This window comes from Cebus imitator, unplaced genomic scaffold (genome assembly GCF_001604975.1).
Source record: "Cebus imitator isolate Cc_AM_T3 unplaced genomic scaffold, Cebus_imitator-1.0 Scaffold486, whole genome shotgun sequence".
Taxonomy (NCBI): Eukaryota; Metazoa; Chordata; class Mammalia; order Primates; family Cebidae; genus Cebus; species Cebus imitator.
Genome location: NW_016107801.1, coordinates 785410 through 797857, shown reverse-complemented (window position 1 = coordinate 797857; position 12448 = coordinate 785410). Strand labels below are relative to the sequence as shown.

Here is a 12448-nt window from a genome sequence, read left to right as displayed (position 1 = left end):
CCTAGCATTCTGCCCCGGCCCCCAAATTCATGTCCTTCTCACATGCGGCTTACATTCGCTCCCTCTGGGAGCTGCGGCCTCTTCCCTTGTTCCAGCATCAACTCCAGAGTCCAGAGTCTCACCTGAGTCAGATACGGATGAGACTCAGCTTCAGTTCTCTGTCTTGAAGCAAAGCCCTGTCCAGCTGTGAGCCTGTGGAATGAAACAAGCTTCACGCTTCCAAACCACATGGCGGGGACGGGCATGGGATAGACATTCCCGTTCCAAAAGGGAGGCGTGAAGAAAGGGGTAGCAGCCCCAAGGAAGCTCAGAACCCAACAGGACAAGCAGCCGTATATCCCACGACTCTAGAGCAGTCTTTCACTGAGTGTGCCACCTCCTGGGCACGCTGGGTGGGGGTGCCCCGGCCTCAGTCAGCACTGCCCATTCAGCTTTGCATAGGAGGACTCATGAGTTGGAACCTCGTCCTTGCCGCCCTCCCAGGCTGGGGCTGAAGGCTGGTGGTGCCGCAGTCCTGGGTCTCAGCGGTGGCCCCACTTCATAGCCCCACCAGGCGTCATCCTAGGGAACTCTGCAGAGCCTCCACCCCTGTGGCGGGTGTCTGCGCGGGACCCCAGCTGTCCACGCGAGACCCCAGCTGTCCACGCCATCCTCTGACCTCTCGGTGGTGGGTGCCCTGCCTTCCTTCCCTGCAGCTGCAGAATAATCAGACCCCATGGGCGCCGCCGAGGCCATACCCTCACCCTGCAGAGCTGAGCCTGGGCCTGCTGGAGCCATGCCGGGCAGCTGAGGGCTGCTGTGTCTCCATGTGGGGGCAGACACGTGGAGGGGTGCAGGGCAGGCGATGCTGAGTTCCTGGGGACCGCCTTGCGAACGTGGCCCTCGAGGCCCTAGCGTGCATCACAGCTCTCTGGCTGCCTCGGGGTCTTTTTCTGCTGCCTGGTTGAGCGGTGCCTGGCTCCCACCTGTCACAGGAAGTCCCTCTGAGGAGCAGTGCCCCTGGCATGAAACAGAGGACATTTAGGGCATTGGGGGCGACTGACCCTGGCATTGCCAGGTCAGAAGTGGAGAGAGGAATCCCGCCCTGGGGAAGGAGCTGGAAGTGGGGGTCTCAGGGCAGGGAGCCCCGTCCTACAGGGAGCGGCACCCATGCTCCCTCTGCTGCCCTCACGGCTGTCCACGTTGCTTTCCTGAGGCTCAGGCTGACCCAGGCACCAGGAGGCCTGTCCCCATTGGGGTTAGAGTGAGGCAGGCGAGCCCTATGGGGAGGTGAGGGCTGGGGGAGGAGGGCTGAGTGGGCAGGTGGACTTGGCAGGGTTTCCCATGGGTTCTGGGCTGCTGTGTGTGTCGGGGACACGCTTCCTCCCTGGAGGGAGGCGGGGTCTGGAGGCTGCAGCACCGGGGCCTGATGGGGCAGAAGTCCAGCCTGGGGCCTGTTGGACCTACTTTTCCCTCACCCTTCCTAAACCCACCTGAGGCCCCTCGTCCCGACATCTGCTTCCTCCCTTGAGCGGCTGTGGCCTGGAGGGCCTGCGTGGCGCACCCCTTCGGCAACTCAGGGAGCCTGGGAGCCTCTGCTCCTTTTCCTCCTCTCTGCGTCTTCAGGTGCCGCTTGTGGCTTGGTCTTGCGGGAGCCTGTCTGAGGGCGAGGGCTGCTCTTCTGGGAGTGCTGGGAGTACAGGCACCGAGGCCCCGCCCAGGCCCCCCCTGCAGTCTGCTCTGGAGACCCCTCCAGCACGGCAGCTACTGGGTCAGGGCCTCTGTGCACACGGCTGAAGCCATCCACCCCGCTGGGGTCTGGGCCTCGGGTGTCGGGAGGGAAGGTCCTCGGTGTCAGATGCCCCTCCCTGTCCTGTCAGGAGGGTCCCGTGGTCTCAGACGCCTCTCTCTGTCTCCACAGGGCATGCTGATCGAGGGTCCACCTGGCCCGGAAGGCCCCGCGGTGAGTGTCAGGTTTGATCCTGTGACTTGCCGTAGGTGCTCTTCGTGGGGTGGGGTTGGTGACACCCTTCAGTCTCCTGGATGGAAAAGAGGGGGGCTCATCACTTTTGCAGACAGCCTGGGAGCCGGCGCACTCCCGCCCCTACCCCTGCCTTGGTTGGCCAGGTAGAAATCGGGCCTTGCCCTGTGGCCCCATCTTTTAACTTTGTTCCAACTTTATTTTTAATTCTAGGGTCTTCCCGGACCACCAGGAACCATGGGTCCCACTGGCCAAGTCGGGGACCCTGGAGAAAGGGTAAGAGGTTGACCGTGTTTCCTGAGATCACACGGGCTGTGGGGCTGCCCGTGCCTCCTCCCCACACTGTGACCCACTGCCTGTGGAGGGGACAGCTGGCACAGAGACGTTCGTCTTCAAGTCGCCCCTCCCCCAGGCGCCCCTCCTCAGGTGCCCCTCACACCAGCCCTGTTCATACTGTGGATGTGGGAAGAGGGGGCCCCTGGGGCGCAGGGAGCCTGCCAGTGCTCAGCCCAGTCCATGGCCCCGGGACCCTGCGTTTGTCCAGCAATCAGCAGCAGCCGCAACCACAGTGGTGGTCCCCGGGCCTTCCCTGCTTGCTCCTCGCCCCGGTGGCCACGCCACGTGGCATCCGCCCTCCTTGCTCAGTTGGGAACTTCCTCGGTCCTGGGAGGCTCAGAGGTGACCCTCGCAGAGGGAGGGGGTGGAGGGACCGCCGCTCCCGGCCGCCGCGATTTCCTCCTGACACCTGGTGGGCGCTCCGAGTACTGCGGCCTCCTGGTCCCCTGCAGGGCGGGAGTTTCCTCTTCCTGCTGCTGGAATGAATGTGGATTTGAGGGCGGAAGGACTGATTCCTGGACGGCTGGGCTGTGGGTGGCAGAAGCAAGGGGTGCGTGTGGGCGTTCACGCTGTGATACCAGGGCCTGCCTGCTGCCCAGGGCAGAGCAAGGACCCTGTGGGTGTTGGGGTGGGTGGATGCAGGGCGGGCCTGGTTGTGTGGGAAGGTAGTTCGCAAAGTCAGCGCAGGGTTGGGGTGCTTCTGAGGATACTGCACAGGAGGTGTTGGGGGAGCGTCCTGTGCAGTGCGGGGGCTTTGCAGCAGTGCTTCGAAAGGTGGGGTGGGGCGGGGACCGGGGTAGTAAGTCCTGGACTTGGACTTGGACGTTCTTACTGGCACTCAGTACTCCTGGAAAGCTGGGGAGGTGCAGGACAGGTGAGGTCTGGACAGGTGAGGTCGGGACAGGTGAGGTCGGGACAGGTGAGGTCGGGGCAGGTGAGGTCGGGGCAGGTGAGGTTGGGACAGATGAGGTCGGGACAGGTGAGGTCAGGACAGGTGAGGTCAGGCAGCAGGACGCAGGGGCAGGTGGCGGCAGCCTTCATAGGGGCCAGAGCCGAGTCGGTAGGGATGCTTGCTTAGGGAGGAGGCAGATGGGAGTGCTGAGGCCAGTCTTTGGAGGGAAGGATTCAGGTTAGCAATGCGGGAGGTGGTTGTTAGCGTCTGTGTGGCCGCGTGACCTCTGAGGTCAGACTGTGTCAGATGGAACCACACAGTAAGATTCTCTGTTATGTTTCTTTGCACCGTCAGGGATTTGGGGTCCCAGAAGAGGCAGGTCTTGCCCCATGGCAAGGGTCGTGGCAGGAAGTGGGGCGGGGTGGGGCCTTGGCTGGCCTCTGGAGCACGAAGGTCTCACAGCACCCTGGCTTGGCAGCCGCATCTCCAAAACTCCAGGCAGGCAAGAGTGAGCGGCCACTGCCCTTGCCCAACCCGGACTGGCACTGCTGCAGATCTGCATTGGGGCTGCAGATGCCCAGCTAGCTCTGGATACCCCTTCCCACAGGTCCGTGTGAGATGGGGCGGCGGCCATGCTCCTCCTCTGCAGAGACACCTGTGGATGGGCCCATGGGTGTGGTCAGGTTCCTATGCAAAGGAGTGCATTGCATGGCCCTGGGAGCTGTTTTCTGTCCCAGATGTAGGACAGGGTGGTATCCGCAGGGCACAGATGCCAGCTGACACACAGGGGCACCCAGATGCCGACTGACGCTGCCTCAGTTGTGCTCCAAGCGTGCCTCCTCCTTCTGTCCGTCCAGCATACAGATTTGTACGGAGTGCCCGAGGTGCTGGGCACTGGTCTAGCCTGGTGATCTCAATGGTGTGGACCCGAGGGGTGCTGGTTGGTACCTGTCCCACGTGGTCCCTCCCTTTGGGCTGATTCTGGCTTGGGGTCACTGACGGGTGGCCCTACCAGTGCCTTGTGACACCGTGAGCAACCCAGCTGCTGGGGAGGACCCCAGGGCCCTGACAGGAGAATATCATTGGCTTAGGAGCTGGTTCCCCTCAAGCTCACATCAGCGTCTGGGAGCATGAGGACTGAGTTGGGGTTGGGAGAGAAACCGACTCCTAGGGGCCGCCGTCCCTGGAGCCGGAAGAGAGACCTGCAGCCCACCGGCCTCCCCAGGGCCCTTCTGGTGGGGAGGGGTGCCGGTTCTGGGAGCTGCGAGCTGCTCACCCCTCCGGGTGTAGCTCCGGCCAGCCTTGTTCAGGACGCCATCCCTGCTCGAAGCTCAGTGTCCTCTGGATGTCCAGATCTTGCCTGATGGCTGCTAACCAGCTGTGAGGGATCACGGGGTGTGGGCTGGAACCCGCAGTGCTGCCTGCGGTGGACTGGCCGCAGGTTCCTGGGCGTTCCTGGGCAGTGGAGGAAGAACGCTTTACCCTTGGAGGTTGAGCGTCTGGGGCCTACAGCGTAAACGGACAAGAGACAGATCAACAGGAGAAGAGGGGCACGATTTCAATATTTTTAGTCTTCTAGGCGCAGGGGCTTCACAGACAAGAATAAAACCCAGCAAATGTGCTTAGGCTCGGGAGCGTGCATACCATCTTAACCAGAGGAGCAGGCTGTGGGGCAGTGGCTAGACCAGGGAAAAGGGGGTTTGGACGTCGAGGGGCGGCACGTGGTGGGCACGTGACTGGGAACTCCGTGGGGGAGGAATGGGAGACGTAGGTCATCTTGGCAAAGCCTTTGGATGCAGATTCATCAGGGGCTGGCCCCTATCTCAGGCGATAAGGGGCACTCTCCAATCCTGATACAGGAGCAGAGGCGGGGAGGGTGGGTTGGGAGGATGGGGGTGATGCCTTGATTTGAGGCAGAAAGGGGGAGGTAAGAGCGCTCTTCCTGCATCCGTTGCTTCTTATTTGGCTTCAGCAGAAAATAATCCTTCTGCGGGGAGCGGCAGGCTCCATTCCGTCCGCCCGCTTGGCCTCCTGAGCCTGTCTGTCTGGGAGAGCTTTTTCCTGTGCTCTGCAAGAGCCCTCTTCTCCCTGCCACCCCAGACTGCCCCCCCGGAGACTCCCCAGCCCTTTCTCCCTTCCCCAAGGGCCGTCTGGCCGTGACTGATGTGAGCCTTTTCTTCCTCACTGAATGGTGAGTTCCTCAAGACAGGCCCCACTTCTGTGCCCTTCCTCACACCCCGCTCCCTGCGGGCAGCCATGGGCAGCTGTGGCAGTTGCCTGGGAGCCATCTCTGCACCTGTGCCCGGCACCCCACTGGGCATCGGTCAGCCCTGACCGGCCGCCGAAGCCGGCGCCCTGTGCCTCCGCCGACTAGCCCTGGGGTCACTTCCTGCACTCCCTGCTGGGTCCTACACACTCTCCAGCTGCATGCCCTGGGCAACCTCCGTGCCGCATCTGTATTTTGGCATCTCAAATCCTTTCTTGCTGTTGTGTCCACGGCTGCCCGCAGGGAGCAGGTGCAGGGAGAGGTACAGAAGTGGGGCCTGCCTTGAGGAACTCGCCGTCCAGTGAGGAAAAGGCACAGTCTAGTCATGGTCACACGGCAAGAATTCATTAGTAAGGCATCAGGGGAAGAGCTGGGAACCCCGAGATGGGAGGTCTGGAGCGGCTGTGTCTGGGTGGAGAAGCGGCCCGAGCCATCACCCTGTCCAGTTTCCTATAGGTGACTGGTGGGCAGGTGCACAGCTGGGGAAATGTGCTGAAGCCCCACAGGGAGGTCAGGTAGAATTGGGGTTGAACCCACATCTCCTCTGGTGGAAGGAAGGTGGCCACTCTTGCTCAGAGGTTCAGAAGACACCCGAGAGGGTGAGCTGGGATCCCCAAGGGAGCTGCGGGCTAGGGGGCCTGGGTTTCTTGTGGGGCTGGCTTCCATGCCCCCTGCCAGCGCGTTTCTGCAGGGGCTGACTTTGGTGTGGCTGGAAGTGTAGTCAGGCATCAGTGGGTCTGAAATCCTGAGGCTATGCATGTGTGAAGGCTCCCTGTGACCCCATGGTGGCAGTGCCGTGCCCCGGGACACTGAGTGGTTTTTCTCAGTGAAGCCCCACCCTGGGCACCACGGGCAGGCGGGGGAAGGAGACCGCTGGGGGCTGTCATTGAAGATGATGCCGGAGTGAGTCCCGCCCGCCCTGGACTTCCAGGCTCACACCTGCTAGCCTCGATAGGAGCACTGGAAGGCAGGGGCCACCTCTGTGCTGCTTGCCAGCACCCCACATCCGTTTGCGTGTGTGCTCCAGAGCTGGTGCCCACCAATGTTTGTGCCCAAGAAATGTTCCATGTGATGAGAGCGTCTTTGAGGTGAGTCCCTTCCTTCCTCTCCCCATGCGCCTCTTCGAAAGCCTGGCATCCCAGGCACGCCTGCGTTTCAAGGCAGTTCCTGACTGCAGCCCAGTGTTGCTGTGGATTTGATGGCATCTTCCAGGAAGCTGTGGCCAAACTCCTCCTGAGCCTCCACAGTCCACTAGAGAGTTTAGCGTTTTCATCTAGAAAGAGCCTTGCTTGCTGTCTAATTGACTCCCTGGGAGCTCCAGCTGCTGTTGGCCAGCTGCTGATCTATTGCTCCTAAGATAGACTTCACACAGATTTTCCCATCTGCAGCATGTGTATTATTTTTGGGTAAAGTAATGATCTGCTTTCTGGGTCTGTAAGCCTGTCCCACCCTCCGGGAGGCCTGGATCTTCCTCTGGGAAGCCTCGGGGATTCAGTATGCAGGTTTCCGTCTCAGCTGCCTCAGGGTCAGGTGGAGGCCAGGTTCCCAAGGATTCCTAGCGTGCCACACAGGGGTACCTGCTTCCTGCAGAATCGGATGCATTTGATGCCTTGGGAGAAGCCCCACAGCCTTCAGTGGCCCCATTATGTGCAGAAGCAGCCTGGCACTAATCACGCTGCCCGGCGCCGTCTGGCCAGCCCCTCCCATCACTCAGCAGGGGCTCAAACCATCTACCCCTCTTTTTTATGTGTCCAGGATGAGCCTTCCCCGTGGGTTTTTGTGTGAGTGCATTTTCTGTGCCTTGAAAAGGTTTGTATGTAAGTCATGGCCTGAGAAATACCAGTTGTTACCTCCCAGCCAGAAAGCATGGCTCATTGCTAACTAACAGATTCTAGTGTGGCCTCCCCAGGACCAGCCTTGGGGTGACACCCTCCTGTGCCATCCCCTCCCCCCGTCTGCTGGAGTTACAGCCGGTATGGGATAGGACACAGGCTAGATCACTGGCAACATGACAGAGAGGGGGAGTCCACCCAGGAGCATGCGGCTGCTGTCCAACTCAGGAGTTAGCTTCAAGGAAAGCCACGGGGAAGAAGCGAGCAGCATGGTATTTGTCTTTCTTTCCTGCCTCCCAGGCTCCTGGGACAGGCCACGCCAATGCAGTCTCTCCTTGTGCTTGGAAGTGTTCAGGACAGAGAGGTTCACACACACACGCACACACACTCTCTCATGCACACATGCACACACACCCACACATGCACCCACATACGCATGCACTCATGTACACACACTCATGCCTACACGCACACACTCACATCTGTACATACATGTGTACATGCACATGCATGCCACATATGCACACACTCATGTATACATGCACACACCCATACATGCTCACGTACATTTTACACACATGCTCACCCACACCTGAACACACGCACGCACATGTGCACACACCAAACGCGCACACACACAGTCACACTCATGCATATATGCATGTACCCATACACACACATACATTTGCACACACACACTTATACACCTGCACACACACTCGTGCACATGTGCACACACTCCCCCCCACACACACACTCATCTGCACACGTGTGCATGTGCCATCTGGCTCCACCTCCACACGGTGGCCCTTCCATGGAGGCTGGTCCCCAGCATCCTGGTCATGAATGACTTCTGGCCATTTTGAGTCACATTTATCTTCAACGCCTTGTCCCCTGAGGCCGCTGACCACCACCAGGAGGTCTGTGGGGACAGCGGGTTTCTCCCCAGCAGCCCTGGAGGCAGTGCATGGCTCCCAGAGCAAGCTCAGCATTGAAAGGAAGAGGCGTTGGGGGTGTGCATTCTCCCACGGAAAGAAAATCAAGAACGGTTTGTGGAGAGAGAAGGGAAGGGAGCAAAGGCCCCAGGACATTTCTAGAGTGAAGGGGCAGCTGGCAGAAGCCGCAGGTCCATCCCCGAGCGCTGTGCTGTCGGAGCCGACCCGGGGCCTGCCAGGGCGTTCCTCCTGGCTGGTTAGTGGCAGTGGCCAGGTGAGTCCCGGAGTTTTTCTCACGTGGACCCCTCGAGGCCGCAGGTCTTACCCAGAGCCCTGATTGTGGGTGGCTGGTGGATGAAGAGCCCCTCCCGTGGATATTCTGATTGTTAGTTTGGTTGAGGGGTGCGGTCTGAGGCGTCGGGCCTCTTGTTAGGGCCCCGCCTCCAGTCTTTTAGATGGACCCTAAGGCTCCCGGAAGAGTGTCTGTCTAGCCCTTGGAAGGGGCTCAGTAGGTATCCTCTCAATGAATGAATGAAAGATGGGTTCATTTCTTTGGATGCTTGGACAATTGATGACCAGCTTGGGGTTGAAAACAACAGAAATGTCTTCTCTCTTAGTTCTGAAGGCTAGAGATCTGAACTCAAGATGTGGGCAGGGTCACGCCCCCGCTGGAGGCTCCAGGGGAGGGTCTTCTCCACCTCTCCCGGCTCCTGGCGGCCGGTGGCCGTCCTCTGCCCGTCCTCTGCCTGCTTAGCTTGTGGTTTCAGCTCTGCAGTCTGCCCCTGTCTTCACGTGCCTGCGTCTCTGTCACTGCCCACCCCCTTACAAAGATTTGTCATTGGATTTAGGGCCCAAGGTCTCAAGATCCTCACTCCCATCCCCAGAGGCCCCAGGAAAGGGCCCAGTCACGTGTTTCAGGACCTGGACGCACTTTTGTGAGGCACCCTCAGCCCCCTGCACATGGTCATGCAACAGCCAGATGTCATGCAGGAAGTGACCCCTGAGAGCGGTGCCTGCCCAGGGTCGGGCCTGGACAGGGGAACCACATGCACACGAGGGCTCTGGACAAGTGCCTGCACTCTGCTGTCCGGCTCCAGGTCTTCCTGAGAGTTCAAGGGAGGTTTCAGCACAAAGCCTGCAGGCCTTGCAGCTCCTCCCAAACCTGCCACCGCCATGAAGAGAAATGGCTCAGGGCTCTCTGCTCACCGCTTTGGCCCAAATCCCAGCTTGGAAGGAGGTCTTATGCCTCTCCCCTGAGGCTGAGCTGAGGGTTCGTGGCGACAGTTTCACATGCTGAATCTGCAGTGGCAGAGGAAGCGACGTTGTGAGGCATCTGGTCACCCTGCCACGTCCTCTCTGTGCAAAAGGCACCTGGATGTCCGCAAGTAAGAAACCCCGTTAAATACCAGGGGGGCCTTAATTTGGAAGTAGGCACCTTATTTCTTCATCTGGTATGGGTGTGGCACCGAGGGTCCTTCTGTGCCCGGCCATCGGAACATTACTGTTTGACCAAGTTAGGGCATTGATTTGGGGGCCTGCTAACCAAGTAATGGGGAAATATATGCCAGCAAATAGCAAAGGCGAGGCGGTGTTTCTTCCTTTGCCGTATTTTGCCAGTGACTGGAGCCGAGTAGCATCCCTGTGACCTGTGCGTTGGCCTGCTGGAGCGTTCCCTTGGCCTCTGACACCTGCCTTGTCGCAGATGACAGCCACATCCCTGACCCGTGCTTAGTGTCATGAAAAATGGAAGTGTGGCTTTGAGGAGTCGCCCTGCCTTCCAGCCCAGGGTCAGAGTCTTTATGTTGGAGGCCCTGGGGCTTGGCAGTCTTGCTGACATGTTTCTAATTTACAGTCAGTGCGGGTTCATGCTGGTGGCCATGAGGACTTGTGTCAGATGTGAACACTTCGGAAGGGTTCGTTGGGGCGGGGCATTCTTTCCTTCTTCTCCAAACTCTCTCCTTCTAGGAGGTCATGGTACCCTTGCTCGTCTGCGTTCTCGTTCTTTAGAATTGCTCCAGTTGTCGGTGAGAGGCAGCACCAGAGGAAAGTTGCTTTTGCAGCCCGGGGGTTGGAGTTTCACCGCCGTGGCTTAGAACAGGCAGCGAGGATGCTGAAAGGAGGGTCTCAGGAGATGGAAAGCAATGGACGAGGAGGCTTCCTGGCTTCTGACAGCAGCACCCTGTAGGCAGGCACGTGCAGGCACAGGCACACATGCTCACACACACATGCACACTATGCACTCCCACACACATGCACACACACACGCATTACCACACACACATGCACACACACATGCATACACACATGCATTACTACACGCACACATGCACACTATGCATTCCCACACACATGCACACACACACGCATTACCATGCACACACACGCACACTATGCATTCCCACACACATGCACACACACGCACACACACATGCATTACCACACACACATGCACACTATGCATTCCCACACACCTGCACACACACACATGCATTACCACACACACACATGCACACTGTGTATTCCCACACACATGCACACACACATGCATTACCACACACACACGTACACTATGCATTCCCACACATATGCACACATACACATGCATTACTACACACACACATGCACACTGCATTCCCACACATGCACACACACACGCACACTGTGCATTTCCACACAAATGCACACACACACACTCATTACCCCCCACATAAGCACACTATGCATTCCCACACACATGCACACACACACATATTGCCACAAATATGCACACAATGCATTCCCACACAGACATGCACATATGTGCACACACATGCAAACACATGCATTCCCACACGTGCACACACATGCACACAAGCATTCCCACACACACATGCACATACGTGCATTCCCACACATGCATACACATACATGCACACACATGCATTCACACACAGATACACACAGCACATCCCCCCACACATGAATGCACACACATGCATTCCCAGACATGCATACACATACATGCACATAAATGCATTCATACATGGATACCTGCAAAGATACATGTACACACATGCATTCTCACACACATACACACATACACATAAGCATTCCCCCACATGCACACATGCATTCAACACTTTCACACACAGGTGCACACACATACATTCATACACACATGTATAACATGTACACATGCACACACAGGCATTCACACATGCATGCATATGCATTGATACACATTCACACACATGCTCACATCCATTCATATACACACACAGGCACACAAATACACTTACATGCACACACATGCATTCATACACATTTACACATATGCACATGCATACACACATGCATTCACACACGTGCACACATGCATTAACATACAATACACTTGTGTACACACATGCATTTATACACACATCCACATATTCACACATGCCTGCAAACACATTTACACACATGCAGTTATATATTCACACACAGGCACACATGCATATACATGCATTTATACACATGCACACAGTACACATACATGCATTCACACATGCATACACATGCATTCACACATATACACACATACACACATGCATTCATACATTCAGACACATGCGCATGTGCACGCATGCACATTCACACACGCATACACACTCCTTTACATATACACACGTGCATTTGTACATGTCACACATGTACACACATATGCTTACACATGCACACACTTGCACACATGCACACACACTTACATTTATACACATGCACTGCACAGGCAGCAGCTCATCCTTGGGAAACACTGACCCCAAATTTTAAATGCAGGTTTGGTTTGGAATTGATTCTGACACAGAAAGCTGAGCCGTGGGCAGCCGTCAGGATTGGATGTCAATGACAAAACCTGGGTGGCAAACATGTTCTGGATCCTTCTTTTGAAAACAGGATTTTTGTCTTCTGAGAATGTTTCTAAAATGGCAGTTGGTGGCAATTTGGCAGCATCCATTAGCAATAAAGAATGTGCACATATGTGCATGAGTGACCCAGGAGTGCTGCTTTGAGGGACGTGCCTAGCAGAAGACGTTAGTACGTCCGTCAGGCCGTGTTTGTCATCATGCAAACTGGAACCCATCCAAAGTGCATCGGTAGGAGACGGCTTAAATAAACCACGAGTCCATTGTGCCTGGGAGATGCAACAGGTGTTGCCACCAAGACCTACATAGATAGGCTGTGATTTTCAAGAGCGAATTGCAGAATATG

General features: G+C 57.3%; 1 protein-coding gene across 2 annotated transcripts in view; it reads left to right on the top strand.

Moving 5' to 3' along the window:
* Window positions 1–12448, top strand: part of COL5A1 (collagen type V alpha 1 chain) — a 197390-nt gene that overhangs the window by 91168 nt on the left and 93774 nt on the right. For both annotated transcript variants that reach the window (XM_017513083.2, XM_017513082.2), the window contains exons 10-11: window positions 1901–1942; window positions 2174–2236. In XM_017513083.2, the coding sequence (XP_017368572.1) occupies window positions 1901–1942; window positions 2174–2236 (105 nt within the window). The remainder of the gene's footprint in view (window positions 1–1900; window positions 1943–2173; window positions 2237–12448) is intronic.